General features: G+C 49.4%; 1 protein-coding gene across 7 annotated transcripts in view; it reads left to right on the forward strand.

Moving 5' to 3' along the window:
- The window catches only part of LOC123344671 (myosin phosphatase Rho interacting protein), a 168,278-nt gene extending 146,955 nt beyond the window's left edge, over nucleotides 1-21,323 (forward strand). For 5 of the 7 annotated variants that reach the window (XM_044981105.1, XM_044981112.1, XM_044981107.1 and 2 more), the window contains 8 exons: nucleotides 3,572-3,719; nucleotides 4,472-4,589; nucleotides 5,440-5,599; nucleotides 6,013-6,123; nucleotides 8,045-8,131; nucleotides 8,871-9,033; nucleotides 9,895-9,980; nucleotides 14,529-21,323. In XM_044981105.1, the coding sequence (XP_044837040.1) occupies nucleotides 3,572-3,719; nucleotides 4,472-4,589; nucleotides 5,440-5,599; nucleotides 6,013-6,123; nucleotides 8,045-8,131; nucleotides 8,871-9,033; nucleotides 9,895-9,980; nucleotides 14,529-14,600 (945 nt within the window). In that variant the 3' untranslated portion in view covers nucleotides 14,601-21,323. Of the gene's footprint in view, nucleotides 1-3,571; nucleotides 3,720-4,471; nucleotides 4,590-5,439; nucleotides 5,600-6,012; nucleotides 6,124-8,044; nucleotides 8,132-8,870; nucleotides 9,034-9,894; nucleotides 9,981-11,642; nucleotides 11,705-14,528 lie in introns of all 7 variants that reach the window. The other 2 variants (XM_044981106.1, XM_044981111.1) reach the window with 1 other exon arrangement.
- The last annotated feature ends 1,624 nt before the right edge of the window (nucleotides 21,324-22,947 follow it).

Raw genomic sequence — 22,947 nt, forward strand, 5'->3', positions numbered from 1 at the left:
CGCGGTTACTCTCCCCTTGAAAACTAAAAAGACCTTGGAATCAGCACCCCGGGCAACATGCCATTCTCCAAATAGGGTCCAAGAGGAAGAGCGTTCTTGCTTTATAAACAATTCCCTTTATTATGCCTCCCATGGTGGCCTTTTTGCTGCTTCCAAACTGACTCGAACAGCCATTAGACCTCACTGCCTCAGCTGTTTTCAAATTGTGACTCTCCCTGTTGGAGACTACTGGAAACCTGCAGTTTGCCAGTTGGAAAAACAATGGAGCAGTAACCTTTGGCAGACCTGGGCTGAGGAAGGACAGAGAGAGAGAGCGCTAGATCTCCCTCCCTCTTGCCTTCCCTCCCGCCCTCACTTGTATGAATTGAGGGGACAGAAACAAAAATATAAAATTAATCTCGGTTACTAAGAAGCTAACCCAGGCACCTTCCAAAACTCTCTTTAATACACAATTTAAAATAGCATTAAAATACTTGTTTTCTCCTTTCCTTTGCATACTCCGGAGAACTTTACGACCCGCACTAATACGTACACTGTTTTGTGCTTACTCTAATTTCTTGGGTTTACAGCAATGCATTTACAATAAACTAAACACTGTACCTACCAACCAGTGTTATTAAGACGCACTTGCCAATTTTCCTCCCTACGTTATGCCTGTAGATAAGAATCCTAGCATAGCAAAGCTACCTCACCCGATACTCACTCAACCAAGTCCAGATAGGTTATGGCACTGGGTTATTAGCAAGAAACAAGGCTGAGAAAATGAAAAATGCCTCAGGATAAAAAAGCAAGCCAAAGAATCAAATCCGGACCCAGAATTCACACTGATCACATAGCATTAGGGGAGTCTTAAGAGTAAGAATCAGTAGGGCTCAGTGGGTCACACTCTCACCTCTGGAATCACAGATTAGTTCCTGCATGAGTACTTAGGCTCATAACTCATAACTAGTGCTGATGCTACAGGATAAGCTCAGCAAGTGCTGTGCTGATACAGGAGGCATTAAACTTTAGCCACTGAAGACAATCTAGGTTAAAGTTTACCTCCTCTAGTCAGTTTTGGCATTCAGTAAAACAGACGTTGATGTCCCAGGCTGTATATCTGAGTGCATAGAGCAGAGAGAAACTGGCAATACAGGATTGAATTTTGGGGGTAAAAGTTTAAGGGTGGTCAGTTCTCAACCCTTAAATTCGGCTTTGGGTTCATTCTGACCTCAAACTCACCAACTTAACTGAAATGGTTACGTTTCCATGGCTCCCACCAAACACACTGGTGTAAAATCAAGAAATCCAGTGAAGTCAGGGTAGCTGTCTCAAACTGGCATAAATAGGAGGAGAATCTGACCTATGACTCAACCCCGATTTGCCAAGAGGTTCATGAAGTATGATGGGACCATTTGGCTAGTTTAGCTCTAGTGTCAAGTTTGTAACACAGCCCTGAATACAGGCATGTTTCAGACCTCACTAGCAGAGTTCTCTAGTTCTCATCACCAAGCTTTGTCTACATAGGCCCTGCCCAGGATCTGGCTCATGAGCGTGAAGCACTTTGAAGCTCCTGGAATCTCAGTTGCATTCTCTCCTGCTTGGTTTCCTGGAGTATGGGTCTGGCAAACGCATTTGTTGCTGCATGGAGAACTGAAGCTGTAATTCCCAGTTGCTTTGCCCTTCTGATTCATTTTCAAAGCTCTCTTTCCAAGTGGGGTGCCAGGAGGACCAGGTTAGAGGAACTGGCTGGCTTCTGAAGTGGAAGGGAAATCTTTGAGCCAAGGTGGGCCTCCAAAATGACCTTCTGAGAGCGGAAACAGGGCTGGTTCCTGCACAGGAGCCAAGTACTGAGTGTATTATTTCTTCTGTAGCTGATGGCCTGGCACGGGGAATATGGCACCTTCATGAAATAAAGAAAAATCTAAGCAGGAGCCATGCAACTCATGACTCAGCCATCTGTGCTCAGTGGGAGCTGGTGGGTAGAGATGCTGAGGATCAGGGCTGTCAGCTTCTCCCCCCACCCGACAAACAAATGCAGGAGAGAGGCCGTGTAGATTGAAGTTTTGGTTCTGTGATAGACAAGCACTGGGAGGATCTGTGGCTACAGCCCTAACGTGGGCTGTGGTGCCGTTGGATCTCACCAGGCCTGGTCAGCAGTTGGCTGATGCTCCTAAGAGCAGCACCTATGTTCTGCAGAGGGTAATGCTGGTGATGCAGTGGGTGAAGGTCTGCAGAACTGAGGTCCCAGTGCTGGGATGCAGGAGGTGCCATCATTTAGATGAGAGCCAAAATTCAAGACCTCACTGTTTGTGACTATTCTAAATCCCATAGCACTTTCCCCAAGAGATGGCCCCATTGTCTCAGCCTAATTCCAACGCTGGTAACTAATTCTAGCACCCTGAATTCCTCAGTTTCAACTGAATGTGGTATTTGTTCATCTTCACCTGCTGTCCTAAACTATAATACAGTGTTGCTGTTAAACAGCTCCATTCCACCCCAGAGGTGGCTGCATTTCAGTGATGGTTGCATGCCCCTTCTATAGCCTGCACTGGAGATTGGGGGTTTGAAAAGAGACTGGAAAGCGCAAACTTAATTGCTTTTGAAAGTGAGGATCTGTAAGAGCCCATCATGGTGCAGCTATGTCCTATGCAAACTCACTAGTAATCCCTTTCCTCACCCAAAGAGAGCATTGTCACTGCAGCTCAAACAGGCCCTGCAGCCATTGTCCTGGACCTCACACATGGCCCGGCTAATGGCTCCCCAGCATACAAACTGGTACTCCAGCCCTGGTCCCCTACACATCCCTGCCAATGCATCTGCGTCTTGGCCTGCAGAACACCCTTGCACTTGCCATCACATGCTACTCCAGACAGAGGCTGTCACTCAGGCTGAGCAGCAGAAGTTTGGGATGGGAGAACGTGGGAAAGATTCCTGGAGTTCAGTGGATTTGCTGGAGGCCGCTGTTCTGGATGTGTGAAGTTGTCCCAAGTGCAGAGAGCAATGAGTGGCACAAAGGAGGTGAAGGGGTTCGAGGGGAGTGTGAGGAACCGGGTGGGGGCTAGGAGGGAGTGAACTCCAGCACAGGCTGGAGAAGATGGTGCAGGACCTGAAAGGTGAGAGGAAGGCTGATGCAGTAGAAGACAGAAAGCTACCAAAGGGACGGTAGGGATGCATCCTTGTTAAATACATTTTCCTTCCCTCATTTAGGGCCTGATGCCAACCCCACTGAAGTCCATGCTAGTCTTTCTATTTGCTCCAGTGGGCTTTGGATAAAGCCTGTGGAGCAATCTCGAAAATGGAATTTCCCCCCCTTGGCCAGCTGTTGGGCCATTTCTTGCCCAATAGAGTTAGAGATGGGAAAGACCCCCCTAGATTCGCCAGCCCTTGCCCCATGGCTAGGGCAGGGCTAGTCCCTACTACGCACTTACTTATCCACTGTCTGTGTGTCCATCTGTTGGCTGATCTGCATTGTGTTCCCCTCTCAGGCTATTGGGGCAGTGTGTGTGTTCACTGCAGGCACCTTGGCTGAGAGGGCGTCTCTCCAGACCTTGTTAAGAAGGTAAATTCCAGCTCCTCTTCCATTTTGCAGGCGACATGTGAACGTGGGTTTGCGGCCATGGAAGAGACGCATCAGAAGAAGATTGAGGATCTGCAGAGGCAGCACCAGCGGGAACTGGAGAAACTGCGGGAGGAGAAAGATCGCCTGCTAGCTGAAGAAACAGCCGCTACCATCTCGGGTAAGGGCCCAGCAGAGCACTTGCTCCACTGATTTTGTGTGACGTTGAGGGAAGGAGAAGGTCCCCTCAGCTGTGTGCATGAGGAAAGGGGAGTGGTGGATGGAGCACTCAGTGCAAAGCAGGGTGGACAGAAAGTGCTGCATGATCAGTGAAGAGCACAGGGGCTAGTCTCCAGTCTGACAGTGGGAGAGCAAGATGAGTGGAGGGAGCATGGGCCATGGAGTATAATTGGGGGAGGGTGCGAGGGCTCTGGGGCACAGTTGGGTGAGGGGCAAGGGCTGATGGGGCAGGGTAGGGGGTGGAGGGTGATTCATGGAGAGCCACCTCCCATCTCTGGTCCTGTTCTGATGTTCCTCTCCTTGGTGATGATGTAGCGCAGTCAGTTTTTCGCTCTATCTGAGGGAGGCATTACTCATTGCTGAGGCTAATTTATTACCGATTCCACAGTGACTTCATTCTTCAGTGCCTGTGAGAATATAAAATGCCGGAGCCCAGGCCTTGTGCTTCCGGAGTCCTATAACTCAGGAAATAAACTGTGAATCAGGCAATTGTTGAACTTTATTAAAAAGCAAGATTTGCAGAAGCCCTTTCACTGCTTTATGGCCAGTGCCACGTAATACAGTGATTGTGAAGCAGGAAAATGACTTACCAAGGTGATTCACGTTTTGGGGGAAGGAGGGGGGGAACCTTTGGACCAAGTGATAAATGCATCTCCTCCTGCAGAGCATTAATCCTCTTTCTGTCCTGTGCAGCCATCGAAGCCATGAAGAACGCCCACCGCGAGGAGCTGGAGAGGGAGCTGGAGAAGACCCAGCGCTCCCAGATCAGCAGCGTCAACTCGGATATTGAGGCCCTCAGGAAGCAGTACTTGTAGGTTTTGGGTTTTTTCTCCCCCCCCCCTTCCCCCGCGCACTATGTGCTGCTAATGCTCTACATTAGCTTGACTCACCGGACACATTTTTACTCCTCTTGGAAGTGAGGCACTCGGATAGTTAGACCTGTTGTTATAGAGGGTGATGCGGAAGCTCTTCTCAGCTCTCCTCCATCCTAACCTGTGCCCTGCCCCGGAGCTCCACACCCCTCTGCCAGTGCTCCTCAATCCTGACCTGCAGCCCCCTGCCATCCTTGTAGGCTCCCAGAAATCTTGAAATTTTCAGTCTCCGGATACCTGTATCTGCAGCCTTCTCTTTGTTACAGTTAATGTAGTGGGCAGATGCATGGTGGTGGTTTCCATGCCGCTGGAACTTTTTTACTGCTCAGTCAAATCTGTTCGAACAAGGCCAAAGCACTCGCCGTCAGTGAGAACCAAATCTGTGTTGGCAGGGGAGTTAGAGGAATAGCTGAGCTGCTTTATGCCCATGTATAATGTATCTGTGCTCAACCCAGTCCACCCACACACAGTCTTTCCGTCTAAGCCGAGAACAAGCATGGTAGCTTTCAGCCCAAAGAGTAATTTTTAAGTGATCAAAGGAAGTGCCTGAAAGGTTGAAGTGCCTCCATTGCAGGTGCCAGAGGTCCCTTCTGGTGCAGGGGCAAGGATTTCAGGAGAGGAGGAGGATAGCTGGCCACCTGGGATTCTTCCAAAAGCAGAGTCTCTCCCTCACCCCCGCCCCCCAAGCAGATGTCCTGCTAGCCTTGGGCTATGAAGTGCCCCCTTCATCGGTGGAACGCCGTGGACATGGCTCCAGCCCATCTGTCTCTTGGCTTTGCCCCTCTGCAGGGAGGAGCTGCAGTCGGTCCAGCGGGAACTGGAAGTCCTTTCGGAGCAGTACTCCCAGAAGTGCTTGGAGAACGCTCATTTGGCCCAGGCCCTGGAGGCTGAGAGGCAGGCCCTCCGCCAGTGCCAGCGAGAGAACCAGGAGCTCAACGCACACAATCAGGTGAGGCACCAGCTGCCCCAGAGCTCCTTGCCTGGCCACTCAGGTTTCAGTGGGATTTTCTGGGGCAGTGGGTGGCTTCTCCTATAGGAAGAGAAGTTGGAGGCAAGGCTGGCCAGCTGATCTGCACTGGCGGTGCCTGCTCTGCTGTCCTGGCCCTAGGTAATAACATGAAAGCAATGTTAGCACCGTGGCAGCCCAAAGGCAGGGGAGCTCTCCCAGCCCTGCGCCCAGGACCTGCACGGTGTCTGCATTCCTCCAGCTGTCTCCCCAGTGCAATGCTGTGTAGCTCAGATGGGGTGAATGCAGCAGGGAGCCTTGCAAGGCAACTGGGGACAAAACAACCCACCACAGCATTGGCTAGGGAAATCCTGTATCCCCTCTGCTCACTCAGTGACTCTCTTCCCTCTTCCCAGGAGCTGAATAACCGCCTGGCTGTGGAGATCACACGGTTACGGACCGGGGAGGGAGGGGGAGAGGCTGATGGCTCACCTCTCACGCAGGGCAAGGATGCCTATGAGTTAGAGGTAAGTGTCCTGCCCTCTTTACTACTAGCAGCTGGAGAGGACAGGGAGGTAGCCACAGAGAAGCTGGTCTGATGACCAATGGGATTGCAGATGGTCCCAGCTGTAGATGGTCAAGGAGCACCCTGTAGTGTAGACCCTGATCCCTGCCTGGTTCATGAGTGTGTCCAGGGCACATCCCAGGCGCTCACAAGGAAATGGCCTGTCAGTGGGCTAGGAAGAGGGGGGCATGGTGGTCAGAATTATGGTAAAACCACACACGGTGTGGTCTGAGAACGAGACTGAGCCAACAACTCCTGCATTCTAATCCCACTTCTTCCTCTGCTAGCCTTAGAAACGTCATCTAACCTCTACCCTCTATTGTCCAGCCCTAATGTGAGGATAATGCACTGGGGCTGGGATTTCGATAGAGGCATGTGAAATGTGTTGATGTGAGCATGTGCGAGTGCACCTCATTGTCAGTGCAAACCCTGGGCACAGCTTTCTCTCCACAAGTGGGCACCATCTTTGAACCTCCCAGAAGAAGAGTCTGGTCTGAACTACCATAGGATTGTAGGACTGGAGGGGACCTCGAGAGGTCATCTAGTCTAGTCCCCAGCACTTAAGGCAGGACTAAGTATTATCTAGACCATCCCCGACAGGTGTTTGTCCAACCTGCCCTTAAAAATCTCCAATGATGGAGATTCCACTACCTCTCTAATCAATTTATTCCAGTGCTTAACCGCCCCGACAGTTAGGAAGTTCTTCCTAAAGTCCAACCTAACCCACCCCTTGCTGCAATTTAAGCCCATTGCTTCTTGTTCTGTCCTCAGAGGTTAAGAACAATTTTTCTCCCTCCTCCTTGTAACAACCTTTTATGTACTTGACAACTGTTATGTTCACTCTCAGTCTTCTTTTCTCCAGACTGAAACAAACCCAGTTTTTTCAATCTTCCCTCACAGGTCATGCTTTCTAGACCTTTCATCATTTTTTGTTGCTTTTCTCTGAACTTTCTCCAGTTTGTCCACATCTTTCCTGAAATGTGGCATCCAGAACTGGACACAATACTCCAGCTGAGGCCTAATCAGCACAGAGTAGAGCAGAAGAATGACTTCTCATGTCTTGCTTACAACACTCCTGCTAATACAGCTCAGAATGATGTTTGCTTTTTTTGTAACAGTGTTACATTGTTGATTCATATTTAGCTTGTGATCCACTGTGACCCCTAGATCCCTTTCCGCAGTACTCCTTCCTAGGCAGTCATTTCTCATTTCGTATGTGTGCAACTAATTGTTCCTTCCTAAGTGGAGTACTTTGCATTTGTCCTTATTGAATTTCATCCTATTTTCTTCAGACCATTTCTCCAGTTTGTCCAGATCATTTTGAACGTTAATCCTATCCCCCAAAGCACTTGCAACCCCTCCCAGCTTGGTGTATAGTCCACAAACTTTATAAGTGTACTCTCTATGCCATTATCTAAATCACTGATGAAGATATTGAACTGGACGCAAAACTGATCCCCACAGGACTCCACTCGTTATGCCCTTTCAGCTTGACTATGAACCACTGATAACTACTCTTTGGGAACAGTTTTCCAACCAGTTATGCACCCCCCTTATAGTAGCTCCATCTAGTTTGTATTTCCCTAGTTTGTTTATGAGGTTGTGCAAGACAGTATCAAAAATCTGACTATAGTCAAGATATACCACGTCTGCCGCTTCCCCCCATCCACAAGGCTTGTTATGCTGTCAAAGAAAGCTACTAGGTTGGTTTGACACAATTTGTTCTTGACAGAGCCATGCTGATTATTACTTATGACCTACTCACTCAGTTATTAGCTGGCCAGGCTCAATGGGCTCCTCATTACACCTGAAGCTGTGGCTTGCTGTGTGCCTGTGTGCCTGTGTTACTGAGTGAAAATGCCTGGGTCCCTTTTTCCCTACAGGTCCTATTACGGGTCAAGGAATCAGAAATCCAGTACCTGAAGCAGGAGATCAGCTCCCTCAAGGATGAGCTGCAGACGGCACTGCGGGTAATGCCTGGGGCAGGGCCATCTCTGAACGTGCACATAGGGAGCCCTCTGTCTTGTATGGGTTTGCTCATTTTCAGGGGGGTTAACTAACTTATTTTAAGAGTCGAATCGGCATTTAAACATTGATCTGCCTTAATTAACACAGCCACTTACTGTTCGTGGGTTATCATCTTTGTGCTGCAAATGAAGCATCTGGTAGCATCAAACCAGGATTCGCTTTGGTCTCTTCCTGGAAAGATGTTACTTTAAATGTGTGTGTCAAACACGCAAACCCTGCGAATGGGCCGATCACAATTGCTCTGGGTGGTTAATTTGCCAAGGCAGGTTCTCAGCATTTTAATTCCATGCCATTTTCCTGATTTAAACAGAAAGCCACAAACAATAAATTCTGTAACAAACTAGCTGTGCATGTGCAGCACTGCTCTCTACTGGATGGAATCTGAACTGCCCAGCTGTGTGTCCTAGATCCTATAAAGCTGTTAGCCAAAGGGAACTCTCCTTTAGCACACGTGGATTGGCAGTAAGTGTGCTTTTAGCAGGATGATCTGAGTTCTGCCCCTGCTGTCCCCAAGAAGCTCTCTGTGGAAGTGCTGGGAATTCCTGGATCTGTCCCAGAATGCTGTTTCCTGTGTTGCAGGGGTTTGCCACATCACCCGCTAGTAAGCGCACAAACTTTCTGGTTCTGTGTGTCCGTCTCACTCTGTGACAACCCTGTGGGTTTTCCTTGTTCCTTTCCCAGGATAAGAAATACGCCAGTGACAAGTACAAAGACATCTACACGGAGCTGAGCATCGTGAAGGCCAAGGCAGACTGCGACATCAGCAGGTTGAAAGAGCAGCTGAAGGCAGCCACAGAAGCGCTGGGCGAGAAATCCCCCGAGAATACCAATGTGTCGGGATACGGTCAGTCCCTCTGGTGTGCTGAGCAGCCTTGTTCCCTGCCCCAACACATGCAGCAGGCGGTTCCCACTCTAGTGTGGTGGAGCCTAGAAGGCCGAGAGCAGGGCATGGTAGGGTCCTGCAGGAGCTCTCCAGTATATCCACGGTGAATGCTGGGAGAGTCAAACAAACAGGGCTGTATTCCTCCCTTCTGTCGCACCACTTAATTTACTGGAGTCGCACCAGGGAGGAAGACGGGCCAGACTGTGCGTGGGCTGCCTGGCTCAGGAGATTGTTCATGAGGTTGGGAGCTGTTCACCTCCATGTGGTCTGGTGGAATGTGGCCCAGGTTGGTAGTGATTAGAAGTTACATTCTAAAAAGAGCTGTTGGGTGGCCTGTCGGAGTTGTGGGGAGCAGGATCTCCGACTAGTCCTTAATAACAGGCAAGTGTCCTCATAGCAACCTCTTTCCTGTTCCAGACTGTCCCTGTCCCCCATCCCCTTGCAGAGACCAAGGATTGAATGTCCCTGGAGCCTGAACTCCCCTCTCACCCTTAGTGGCCCTTCCTCCTTCTCACTTAGGGATGGGAAGCTTCCACTGGGTCTTTGGAATCCACCGTGCCCCAGTCACCCAGGGATGTCACTTTGCATCCTGGGGCCTCTTGCCTCATGCAGTCCCTGGTAGAGAGGCCATGCTTTGCTTGTGCTGTCCCTGTGGCTCTGCAGGGCCGTGGCTGCCCTCTTCTGAGTCACCTCCTGGGAAGCTTTGCCCAGATTGAGCCTGCACTGCTCCACGGCTGCTGGCCGACGTGTCCCCAGCCTCTGCTCTCCCTTGGGACCGAATCAGGACTCTGCAGCTCACGCTGCTCCCTTTGCTCTCCCCAGATATCATGAAATCAAAAAGCAACCCCGACTTCTTGAAGAAAGACAGATCCAGTGTTAGCCGGCAACTAAGGAATATCAGGTCAAAGGTGAGTGTGTTTCTTTCTGCCCAGGTGATGTGAATGCCCCACACAGCTCTCTAGTGGGGGTTTCTGGGGAGACTGCCCGAGGAACAGAGGAAACTGAGGCTGATTGGCAGGGGGATGAGGCAGGAGGATTTTCCTGTCCTTACCGCTGGTCTTTGTGTTTGCATCAGCATGTAGTCCCGGAAGGAGGTATCGCCGTGCCCAGAGTGGGTGCTGAATGAATAGTCACCCTCGTACCGGCCAGGTCGTTGGAAGAGCAGTTATGCAGGTGTAGTGGCAAGTCAGCCTCATCCCCCTCCCACTCATGATTGCAGGAGAGTGGTCACGATGGGGTTAATTGAGTTACCGCCGACTATTATGGGATGAAGCCATGCTCTCCCCCCCTTATTCCTGTTCAGTCAGTGCGTGTTTACCCCTACTCTGCTGTGATGCGGTGAAATAAAGCAGCAAGTTCCCAGCCTGCAATGCTCTGCGGAGACTTGTTTTTGTTGCACTGAGTGGTCTCTTTTCAGAGCTGGTCCCCATGCCTCTTCCGGAGGCTCTGTGCTGCTGAAATCTAGGTGTGACACTGACATGCATAGCTACTGGAGTTGCTATCGGAAAAGAGAGGGAGGTTGCCCTGGTTCTCAGGCATTTCCCAGGAGGATCCCCTCTGGCCCTTACTCCCCATTTTTGTGGTGAGGTTTGGCGGTGAAGTAACTGGTGTAAGCATGCCTAGATACCGTTGTGATGGCACCTTGGAGATAATACAGTGTAATTCCCTGCAGCCTTTTTGAGTGGTGCATGGAACATGACTAGTTCTTACCTAACATTTGCTTTTCCCTGGGGAGGTTGGGGCTGATGGCCCAATGGTTCTCAGTGCTTTAAAGCCTGGCCATGCTGTACTTGTGCATATCCCAAATCCAGTTATTGCAGTCACATGTCCCCAGGGTTTGGCCTGCCAGCTGTCGGGATTCCACCCTTCAGGGCATTAATCCTCTCCATGGAGGCCCCCTGCTTGAATGAGAAGGGCAAAAGAGAACTTCTCCAATCAGCCTAGGCTGAGTGTACGGGGCAATCACCCAGAAGATCTCGCTCAGCATAGACCAGGCTTGCCACCCCTCTCACCATATTCAGCACCTCGTGCTGATATTGGGCTGTTGTAGATAGAGTGAGAAGCCAGGCCAAGCATCCTAGCCCCATCTTCTCCCAACACGGTGGGAGCCAAGGCTCACCGCCCAAGCTCTCTGAGGCTGCCATTTCAACCTGTGGTGGTGACTAAGCTGCTAGAACCAAATGCACAGGTGCCCCCACTGTGTACACTATACAGGCTTGCACATGCAAAACCCTGTGCTTGTGCACGCTAGGCCTCCTCTCGTACGTGCAGGGAGTGCAGCTGAGGTACTGGTTTGCAAACTGGCTCTTGAGGGCCTGACGATCAGTTTCCCTTCCCCTCAGTTTGCTTATTTTGTCATCCCCTCTGTGTCTGTGTCCATGTTTATTTGGTGTGCTTAGAAGAGGGAGGAAGAGGGCAGTGTGGATGGTGCAGATGAGCACGCTGTCCCCTTGTCCCGCTAAGGGGGGGAGGGAAGGGCTGGGGCTGTGGAACCATCGATGCAATTAGGATTTATGTGCTTCTTGTTTTGTTTTTGTTTTTTTTCTTTATTTTGCTTTTTCCTCTGACAGTCCGTTATTGAGCAGGTCTCATGGGATAACTGAAATGAACCAGAGTCCAGGTTCCCTGTCACGTAGGTAACCAAACCAGCACCCACCAAACAATGCAGCTCCCTGAGGGGGCGGCTCACTTTGCATGCCCTGCTCACTCCTCCATGGCAAACGAGAACCTTCTCTTAATTATTGATTTGAAATTGATCTTGGGGGCGGGGGAGCAGATTATCCTAAAATGAAATCAACCAGTTTTGCTCTTCCTTGGGGGATTTGGCTTTCTCACCCACCCACTCTCCCCGGCACAGAGGTCCGGCACTGGGAGGGCGCGCGCACCTCTTTCGCACGCTGTGTCAGGGGTGTGGGACACCGAGTGTGCATGCTTAATGACTGTGCATGCCTCACACTAAACTCACTTCAACGTGCAGCCCTTGCAGGAAGAAGGGAACCTCGGTTTTGGTAGTGTCAGGCTGGGGCTGGGTGAAGTCTAGGAACTCTCCCTTATCACTGAAGTGCAGCTAGAAGTGACGGAAAGGAGGAGGCCAGCGGAGCTACCCTGAATCTCCCACCGGGGTGGCAGCATAGACTCATAGACTTTAAGGTCAGAAGGGACCATTATGTTCATCTAGTCTGACCTCCTCACAATGCAGGCCACAGAATCTCACCCACCCATCCTGTAACAAACTCCTAACCTATGTCTGAGTTATTGAAGTCCTCAAATTGTGGTTTGAAGACCTCAAGCTGCAGAGAATCCTGTGTTTACGATGCCCATCGTTGCTGCTTCTTTAGATGGTCTGTACCTGAACACAGGAATTTCCTCCTGGCGGAGCATCCTCTTCCTCCTGCTGCCCAGCAATGCTCCAGCTACCCAGTGGTTGTGATACTACAATTCATGACCTCCTAAACAACTGTCCTATCACAGACACTGCCTTGTGGCTTCCAAGATCATCTGGTAGGGGGAGGCAGCTGAGGAGAAAGGGGGCCGTTCCAGTTAGTATGTGTTGGGTAACCAGCAGCAACAGGAAAGTGGTGAGGCTCTGAGAGTGGGATAGTCGCTGGGAGGAAACGGGATTGGTTTCCAATGGGGTTAAGGGGAGAGGGTTTGAAAAGGCTGATCAAGGAATTCTGTGGGTTGATGGAAACTGCACTATGGTATCGGGATAAGTGATCGAAGAGACTCCCTTACAAGCTTTCTCCCCTTGGCAGTATAGTCTAATGCATTACGGTGTCTTGAGCTATAAAGAGATGAGAGAATTCAAAGGTCCAGGTTGGAATTTAAAGGGACTCTGTTAATTTGAATAGGCTCAATATTTGACCTACTTTCTGATAGGTAGAGACCGTCCTGACTCTTCTGTCAGCTAAAAAGAGAGCAAGAACACTATTTAAACTGGTGTAAAAATCCCAGTTCCTGCTCTCCATTGATAATGGATTTGCCTTTCTCTCAACCTGAGCTGTGAAACCAGCAGAAATGCAATGGTCACCTCAGTGTCTTCACAGTATCATAGCCATCCTATCCACACTGGGTTTTGCAACCTCAACCTCCCCTAATAGCCGCTTGTTAACCAAAACTTGGCTTTGAGGCCTACGTGACTTAACACTGTCACTTTAGTCTTCTGATACGGCAACCAAGGAACTTAAAAGAAAATGGGAACATTGCAGCCAGCTGCCTGACAGGGTCTGTGTATAAAGCTCCGTGTCTTGCAGAGCTGCCATGAGTTGATTTGTAGAGCAAGCAGCAGATGCTGATGTTATTGTGCAGAGGACATAGAGTGAACTGCCTCACAGATGACTCTGCTGCCTGCAAATTGCCAAACACATCGGCCGATTGGCAGCCTATTTTTGATCAGTTGGGCACATCCTGTTTCAGAGCAGGGAAAGCAGTCGCCCTCCTGAGATGGCAGCAGGTTTTATCTTCTGCACCTATGCAGTGCACAGACATTGCATGCTTGATCCTGGGAAAGCAGTCTGCTGGGGTGGAGTATCCATTAGCCCCCATTGGCACCGCAGAGTGCCCCTTATGGCCTTGATCTAGTGTCTGTGGTCACGTCTGCTCAGTCCCAAATGCAGTAAGCATGGGGATTCCACCACACAACTGGGAGATGGGGATTAGCAACAACTCATGCAGCAACAACTCATGCAGTCCTTCTCCCCCAGACTCCATGTGGGCTGGAGAGGCCTGACTCCCAAATGGCAGTGCTCAGAGCTAGATGGGTGGAAGTTGCTTTCACTTCTGAAGACATGGGTTTAAAATCTGGATCGGATCATGAGTTTGGTCCCCTGCTAGAAACTATAGGAGACACGTCATGAGATCCACAGTCCAGCTCAGGGGCTTAGTTGGCAGTGTGTGCTTGAAAAAGGTCCCCAGCCTAGGTTAACTGAGGGTAGAGTGAGATTGTCACTCAGGGCTGCGTGGACAAAGCTCGTGACATGTTTGGAGCCACGACCACCCAAAATGGACTCTTAATGAGCCCCGAAGGAGAGCCAGTGTGCAGGTCCCTCTTAGCGCCGTAGCAGTTGCTGTCAGCAGAACCAAGGTGTGCTGCTTTGGCTCTTCTGAAAGCCATGGGCCTGTTGCCATAGCTGTCCTGGTGCTCTGTATACTGCAAGCTGCAGGGATCATTGTCAGAGTCAAGCTAATCACGCTTACAATCTTGTGTGCCTCTCATTTGTTTCTGAAGTTTGTCACCTGGTTAATTTCCAGTCGCACGCTCTAGGTGTGATTCACCAAAAATAACATTCCATAATAGTCTGTTCTCTCCAGCATGTTCCGCTAATCTCTCCTTCGGGGGGGCGTTTGCTCTCCTACACACATTTCCTTTGCCTGAGCATCTGCCCCATCCTCCTTTTGGCTTCTGTCGCCACCTCCTCCTTCAGTGTGTGACGCTGTCCCTCTCTTGTCTCTCCCAGAGTCTGAAGGAAGGCCTGACCGTGCAAGAACGCTTGAAGCTCTTTGAATCCAGGGACTTGAAGAAAGACTAGTTCTCCCCCTTCAGCTTGAACACCTCCCAGCTTGCGATGGCACGGCACGAGCACCGTGTGTTCCTACTTCCTTATGATCCTCTGTGCTGTTGTTCGTCTCGATGCTCCCGATCGGACTGAGTGCGGCTGGCAGTTCTTCCCGCCCCAGCACCTTGACTCCACGGCTCCTTTCCCCGCATCGCGAAATGCTTCAGAGACTCTGCGAGGGAGAGGAGGGGATGGAGTCCTGCCCCCTTTGGCTCCTTCCTTCACTGTAAACCATTACACTAAGTGTCAGTATTAAGGCTCAGCAGCCTATCGATAAGCTAGCTCTGTCATTCCGACTGCTTTGGTTTAGCAATGGCCTGGCTGGCCTAGGCCAGACCCAGCTCTGCTGCTGTGTGAGTGACCCGCTGCTCAGTCACACACCGTGAGCCAGTCTTCTGAGCTTGCGTTCGTGGCACCTCCGGGGAAAAGCCTGTGGTGAAAACGTCAGGAAAGGCAGGTCTGTTTGTGTCGGAAGCAGCCCCATCCGTCAGGTGTGTGCTTGGGTCACAACACCAATAGCCCACTAGCTGCCGGAGAAGAATGAGGGGAGTCTCCCAACCCAGAGCCCCAGCAGGTCTCGGCCTTGGCTTGTTTTCAGTCTGTTACAGCCAGAGCGTTACAGGTGTTTGTTAAACACAGATTTCAACCAAATCCACCCCTAAGGCCCATCTCCTCTCTTCCTATCATGCCCGTGCCCTGAGTAATGTGCTTCCAGGGACCGAGCTGCAGGGCCTGTCTACCCAAATCCAGCCCCCTCCAGCCACTCTCCCTTCTTCCCATCAGCCACTGTGTGTGTGAGCGCTTCCCTGTCCCGTTCTGAGGGGGGGGATACTGAGCGGAAGACAGAGCCCGCGCTGGCTGCGAACACACACAGCTCAGTCCAAAGGCAGCTCCCTGATTTCAGCTCCTCTCACCAGCCAACAGCTCCGATTTTAATACTCGTATCTATGGCTACATTTTACTTTTGAAAGCTCTGCTCCAAACTAAGAGCCTCAGAACTTGCCTGTTCTCCAGACCATCCATATTGCAGCTTCCCAGGACATCTTCCTGCCTGCTCCCAGCTCCTGAATGAGGATCACTCTTAAAAGTCCATTTAGCAACACTGCGCAGCATGAGACCAATGGAGTGAAGTAAAAATGAGTGAGGGAATTGCGGGAACTCAGCAGTGGAGGTGCAGCATTAAACCAGTGTAGCCTGGCAAAGGGGAGGGGGAAAGAACCTCTCGTCCTGTAGGTCCTCACTCATCCGTGCAGTGGCCATGGTGGCTTATGGCCATGGTGGCAACAGCATCCACGTACTTTCTCCCCTGTACGCCGCCCTGCTTCTGTGCCCTGCGCCACCGATTGACAAGGCAACTCCTGCCTCAACTCTGAGACTAGGGCAGTTTCCAACACAAGCAGTTTCTAACCGAGCTTGGCTATCTAGTGTGGACAGGTCTAAATCACATTGGGCTGTGCCCGTAACTCTGTAGGGAGCCAGGCTACTGCTTCTCTCAAACTGTGTCTAAATACAGTTCCACGCTAGCTGTGCTTGTTTGGCCAGCTTGGTTAAGGGGCAGTGCCCCTCGCGAGCCTGCCCAGTGCTCTGATGCCCTCTGCCCCAGGAACGCTCAGTGTAGTCTGGAAGGCTTCGTTTACAAAGTGCCATTTGGAGCCCCCGTGTGCAGAGTGGCGGCCGTGCCTGACCCTGGCAGCATGCAGGGCCAGTGGGGGAGTTTCTAGCCTGCTTTGACAGGGGTTGGACAATCCACCTGACTTTCCTTTGTGACTATGGAACCACTGGCTAAAGCAGGTTTGAAACTCATTTCTGGTCTCTCCCATTGGCCACCCATGTTGCCACGGTCCCCAAGGATCACCCGCCTTGCTAAGATGGCTGCCGCCAGCTTGGGACTTGGTGATTCTCAGCAGGCTTCTTAGCTCTGCCTTCCTGGTGAGAGGAGCTGCTTGTGTGTCCCGCAGATACCCAAAAAGCACATTGAGTTCTCAGCTTAGTTGGTAGCTGGGGGCTGTTTAAGTCCCATCACCACCCCAACCCTGCCCTCAGATTTCACCCAGAGCCGCATTGCTGAAACCCCTCACACTAGTGACTCTACTGGTGATGCTAAGTAATGGGTCCCCCCAACCTCCAGTAGCCATGGTGTGGGCCTGCCTTCCAGCCGAGGAGGCCTAGATGTCACTCCCTCCCTCAGTGTATTTTAATCAGCCGGAGGAGACACTGTTTAGTCAGAGGAGGCATTCCCTCCCTGCCCCAAATTCTCACCCGCTCTGCAGGGCCCGAGCTTGTCGCTGCTGTTAGATTCTGCTCATTCTGTTCTTGAGAGATGTCAAAGCTCTCGGCCTGATTCAGCTTCCGCTTATCCCTGTAGCTCCATTGGCTTCAATGTGGTTCCTCATTCTCACCACCGTGAGATCAAAACCAGGCCCAGGATGAACGCTTGAGGGCCAAACTCTGATGGAGCTGGGGATGGGGTGACTTCAGTGGGAGCTACAAGCTGCCAAGGGCAATGTGGTCTTTGGGCTGAACTCTGGAGCCCCACACGCTGTGAGGGGACATGTCTCGCAGGCCATTGGGGATGTTGGTGCTGTGACACAGGTTGCATCTGGCTCTAGATGCTGCCAGGGGAGGGTTTGCTCACCTGCTGTGTTCCCTATACCGTATATGTCTTTCCACATGCAGCAGAGGTCTTCAGACATCACCTAAGAGACCCAGCTTGCTCCGGCCTTGACCTTTCCTGGTCTTCTCACATCAGCAACCACCAGAAGAGAAGATCCCTTTGTTCTTATGCTCCATCCCCACCTGGTTGGGGTGGAGGGTGTCTGCCCTCTGCTAGCTTTCCAACCCTGAATTCTCCGTTCAGATGGTGGAGCCTATGGGACACGGGCATGGGTAGCATGAAGTCCTTCAGCGTTGGGATTTCTCCTCCCTCACCTCAAAACAGTCCACATGGAATGTGACATTTCCAAGGAGGACACACCTCAGCCTGTGCTCCCTTGGAGTCTGGTGAGGGCTTCTGACTGCTAAACCATCTGAGCAAGGTGTGTTCTGTTCTCCTGTTGGAAAAGCCACTTCTCTGTCTCTTCCTCTGGCCAGCTGGGCTCCGAGCTTCTTGCTACCGAACGAGCTAATTGCTGCTGCTTTGTTCACTTCTTTTGGTTACGATCAGTTACCTTAAGGGTGAGAAATGAAGGTCACACACCTTTTCTCCATTTAGAGTTGTATGCCAGGGAGATGGAGGCTACAGGATGGTGCTGTAGATACCCACGGCCTGATGCCCTTTGTGGTACAGCTTCATGGCACTGAGCCTCAAAGAGATCCTGATAGTGATGCTCCCAGGGGGTTGAAGCCACCTTTTTTCTGCCGTGCACTTCCCCAGTCCAGCCACTCTTCTCTTGAGGCTCAGTCTCTCTCTGCTTAGACCAGGAACTCTCAGTGAGTTATTGGGATCTCTTTTTTTAAACCTCTGCGTCTATCCAGATCCTGATTTCATAATGGTAGAGGAGGAAGTGTCTGGTGTAACCACACAGATGTAGATACCATTAGGATGATGCTGTGCGGCGCTGGCTTGGAGGAGGGGTTGCAGCATGCTGATGGACAGCTTGGTGGCGTTTTTGGCAGAGGTGGAGAAGGAAAACCGTGGTTGAAGTGGGGACTGTCTTTTCCATCTTTTGACCCAGCTGGTGGACATGGGTGAGGACATGGGGAAAGGCACTGTGGTATGTTTTCGAAGTGGAAGCACTTAGATAGTAGCTAGTGTAAAGGGAGAGCAGGGAGAGAAGCGTGTAAAGCAGGCCACGTAATAAGAGGTGGCATTGAAGAAATGGCAGATCCAGCGGGTTGGTCTGAACAGCTTTCTGCTTGTGCTCTAGTCCCATAATTATCCTGTAAAGATGCAACTTGGGGGACAGGGAGGGCTTGGTCAGGTGATATACAGGGTCCCAAGGGCTGAGGCAGAGAAGAAAACTGCTTAGAGGAAGATAATCTTTTATTTGATGGGTTTCTTAGCCCATTATCCTCTCATGTGCACATACCCCAAGCAAAAGACTGTAATTAGGGAAGCTTTGAATAGCCCATGTCAGTTTCTTCTCTTGAGATGTGCATAGTTCTGTGAAAGTCCTGGGACCTGGCTATGGTGGATGAGACACTGGCAGTAACAGATTTAAGCAAGATGTTCAAGCTAGCTGGTACTTTGTCTTTAAGGCTGGTATATCTTTATTTCCTACCTTACTGCAAACTCGTCATCCTGTGACATCCATCTTCCTGGGTCAGTGGATCAGCTCAAAAGGATTTGCTTCAAGGTGTGCCAGGACTAATGGATCAGCAGAATCTGAACTTGTGGGAATGGATCTGTCAGTGAAGGTTTGCAACTGGGGATCTTCGGATAATGCATCTTGGTCCACTTTTCTGGACCTACATACTGCCCTTAAAAGCTAACTAGACGAGCAGTTTCACTGGGATGAAATGGAGCCACAGATACCAGCTGTAGCCAAAACAAAAATCCAGTGTTACAAGAAATGAGCTCCTCTGGAGAGGACATAAACACCGTGTATGGAGGGGTGATTGGGACCACCCTTTGGTGTATATTTTTAAAGCTTCTAAGAACCTCTAACAGGCCAAATAAGTGTGTGTTTTGCTGAACTTGTTCTAAAATATTTAACACCTAAACAAAGGGTCTCGTACAAACATTTGTTATATACTGTCCCTTGTAAGAGCAGGTGCGTTCTGAAGCAGACACATCTCCAAAGAGGGACTTAAGCTTTGTTTTTAATGTTTTTCTGCTGTGCACGGGGTATGCTCTCTAAAGTCAGTTGTTCAAGGGGGCAGAAGAGCAGCTGGCTCTGTGCCCATCTGTGCAGCTTCTCCATCCCATCTGCCTGCTGCGCTCCCAACTGGAATAAACACTGCAATAACTGATACTTCCAGAGGTCAAGAACAAAAAAGCTGTAGTGCAAGCACGCACTTCTGTTCTCTGATGTGCTGGCGGAGGCCTCATTGCCGTTTTCTCCCTGTAGTTTTGATGGGCACCTACCTGAGCTGGGAGGAGCCCTCATCAAAGTATTAGGCAGCGTGTTCACCTCCACTCCACCCCCAGTAAACACAGAAATCTACCACAGGTTAAAAAAAAAAATTGCGGAAGTCTTAGCTGAGTGCAAGGTTCTGTGTTTCACCCCAGTTCTGCCTTCTGCGTCAGGCTTCATCTTTCTCCATGAGGCTAGAAATCAGTGTTTCTCAGATTGAACCAGGGGGGCATAACAAGAGAACCCCCCTTCAACCCCTTTGCCCAAGACACTTTCTGATTCCATCTGCATCTTCGTGTGTGTGTGAGACAGCAGAGGATTTTCCAATTCACTTTTCCTCTGGCTGTGTTCCAGGCACCCTCCATACACGACAGGGCAAATTGGCATGGTAGCTGTCTCACTTGCAGTGCTCCTCAAGGGCACCGTATATACAGTGTGTGAATACATATATATATTGCAAGCAGCTGCATTTTATACAGTCCTACACTATGAAAAGTACGAGAATGGGAGGTCTAATAAAACCAAGTTCAAAGTAGCCGTAGAAACATACAAACTTTCTAATTGCTTCCAAAGTTTTGTCTGTTGTGGAGTATTTTTCAGCCATTTTTTTTCCTTCTGGAAACAATTAGATTTAAGTCCTTTTTAACTGTGATTTCCCTTCCCCCCCCCCCCTTATCCATCAAGAGGGAGCAATTTTTTTTTCCATTTGCTTCAAAAGCAGAATTTGTGCTGATGTGCAAAACACAACAAGGCTATTTTTCTGTAACCGGTTGAATGGAGTGCATTTAAGCAGTCCTAAGCGTTGTAAAATGTGTCACTTTTGTAATGACTATATACATGATTGAAATTCCACTAGACCTTTGCATTTTTGTGGTTCATACACCGTGCTTAGTTTGTTGTGAACACTTAAGCACATGCACGCTCAGTGTAGCTTGCCTTTACTTTGTAATTTTTTCCATTTTTTTTAAAAAGCTTTGTTATTCTCTTTAAAATAATTTAAAACCTGTATAGTATTCAAAGCACGCAATGTAAATATTTATTACTCAGAAGTTAGCGGAGGGTTTTTGTGTGTGTGTGACTAAGTTCTGTTTTTTGGGTTTTTTTTAATCTTGTTCTAATACAGATGTCCCTTTGGGGACTGGAAGAGATTTGAGTGTAAGATGCTGAACCTATCCTGTGTCCTCTTAGAATGTTTTTTTTGATGACTGTTATAAATATCTTTTAAAATTCTCTGACCTGTACCTTTCGCTTTGAAGATACCTGTCCAAAGAATGTGTCCAGTCTGAGAACTGTTAATCCTAAAGCGCTATAAATTGTTTTTCCATTGAAGTCAGTAATCTTGTATTTGATAGTGGCATTAACACCCTGTGAATGTGCAAAATTGCTATCTATATATAGAAGTAGTAACTACTGTGTGACTAGAGCATACACAGATATCCTTGCACGGTAACTTAGGACTGTTGCAGTGAGTGAACTAAGGTTCCAGAATCTTAGGTCTAGTGTATAATTGTCTAACTCACTTATGCATCAGCATTGAAGCTACTCTGTGAGGCTACATGGAATTTACAAGGGAACTATCTCCTAGCTGTGCAGTTACATATTGTACAACAGCATGGACGTTTACTGTAACTTACAATGATATGTAAGTAACTGTTTAAAATATAACTTTCAATACATCGTAGTTACTACTGAGTTGCACTTATGATGTGATCCCTACCACTGTAATACAGAGCTTTTTTTAAAAGTGGCTGCAGAAATATTGTTGCATGACTGGGGAAGGACACTGAAGAGTCATGAAGGCTGAAAACAAAGCTGTCAGATCTAGTGGTTTAACTTGCCTCAGCCTGCACTTTAAGAGACTACTAGAGAAGGAGGGGGCTGGAGGCATTAGCAGAAACCTGACTAGCCTTTGAATTGGTACCAACAGCACTAACCCTCCTGGCCACTGACATTAGTTTAGTGCAATCACAAGCAATTATTTCATCACCCTTCCTGTCTACCCTACACCATGAACGTGTGCTGGATGGGGCAGGAACACGGACTCTTTGCTCTAATCTAGAGAGAGCAAAGTGTGTTGTAAAATACTGAAGACTTTGACATGTAGCAAATAGATGAGGATTTAGTCTTTGATACACATTCACCCTTTGGGGACCTGGAGTTTTCAGTTGACTTGAGATTTTAAACTTTGGGGGTGGGGGGCAAGAGGGAAACTATGTATTTGAATGATAATTCTGTGAAGTGGCAATAGACACCCAAGTATTGATGGTCAATCTTCCTCACTTCACACCACCAACCCAATCAGAACTGAGGGACTGCCTTAGCTCTGTCCTGTGCATGCCTTCCATCAGCAACCCCAGTCAGGGGAGATGGGTTCCTGACTGAAATGCACGCACCCTCCACTACCAGCTGAGTTGCAAGAGCTTCAGTCCCTGGTGGAGATGGAAATAGAAATCATGATTAGTTGTGGTTTATGGTGAACACCCAAGAGTCAACCATAACATCTCCAGTTCCTGTGATGATGCAAGACAGAGAGAGCCACCTGTCCAACCTGACTGCATGGTGTTAATGGCAGCAGATCAAACCTAGAAGATTGTGTAACTTACTTCCTGGGTTGCTACTGTGGTGGTGAGAGACTTGTGCACCTGTCTCAGAACTAGCACAAAACAAGGGTGGTGACCAGGGAGAAGTGGCAGCTGTGTTCCATCAGGCTGCAGGTCTGAATGGTGTGCATAAGGGGAGGGTTCCACACACCTCACCCAGCAATGGAGTGATGTGTCAGACCTGATCCATTTCCTCTTGCAAAGGTAAATGCACAGGCCTTTGAGGCCCCTGGGATACTGAGTATGAGTGGAATCTTTTTTTCTCTCTCCCTCCCACCGTTGCTTTTATTTCAGTGCTTTAAAAAAAAAAAAGCCACTGTTCATTGTAATAGAAGCATCACTTTGGTCACAATATTTATTCCTTACAAATCTTGTGTGACATGCTAGGTTCCCATGGATGTAGCTGATCATTTTTATTTTGTAAATATAATTACTTAACTTTACATAAACTATATCGTAATAAACTATTTTTGCACCACCCTTTGCATGCTGTGTAGTGAGGTGCTTGTTTGGACATGGTCATCTACGTGGAAAGGAGACGCAGGCTTTTGAGTTAGCCACTTACTACTGTCCTACCACCGTCTGCATTTTCTTTGATAGATACACGTTGCTGTTCAAAGCATTGTGAACCTAGACTCCTGACTGTTGCAGTGGAGAACTGCCCACAGCTGGTACAGCCTGGATATCTGCAGTGGCAGATTCCTT

This window comes from Mauremys mutica, chromosome 11 (assembly GCF_020497125.1).
Source record: "Mauremys mutica isolate MM-2020 ecotype Southern chromosome 11, ASM2049712v1, whole genome shotgun sequence".
NCBI lineage: Eukaryota > Metazoa > Chordata > Testudines > Geoemydidae > Mauremys > Mauremys mutica.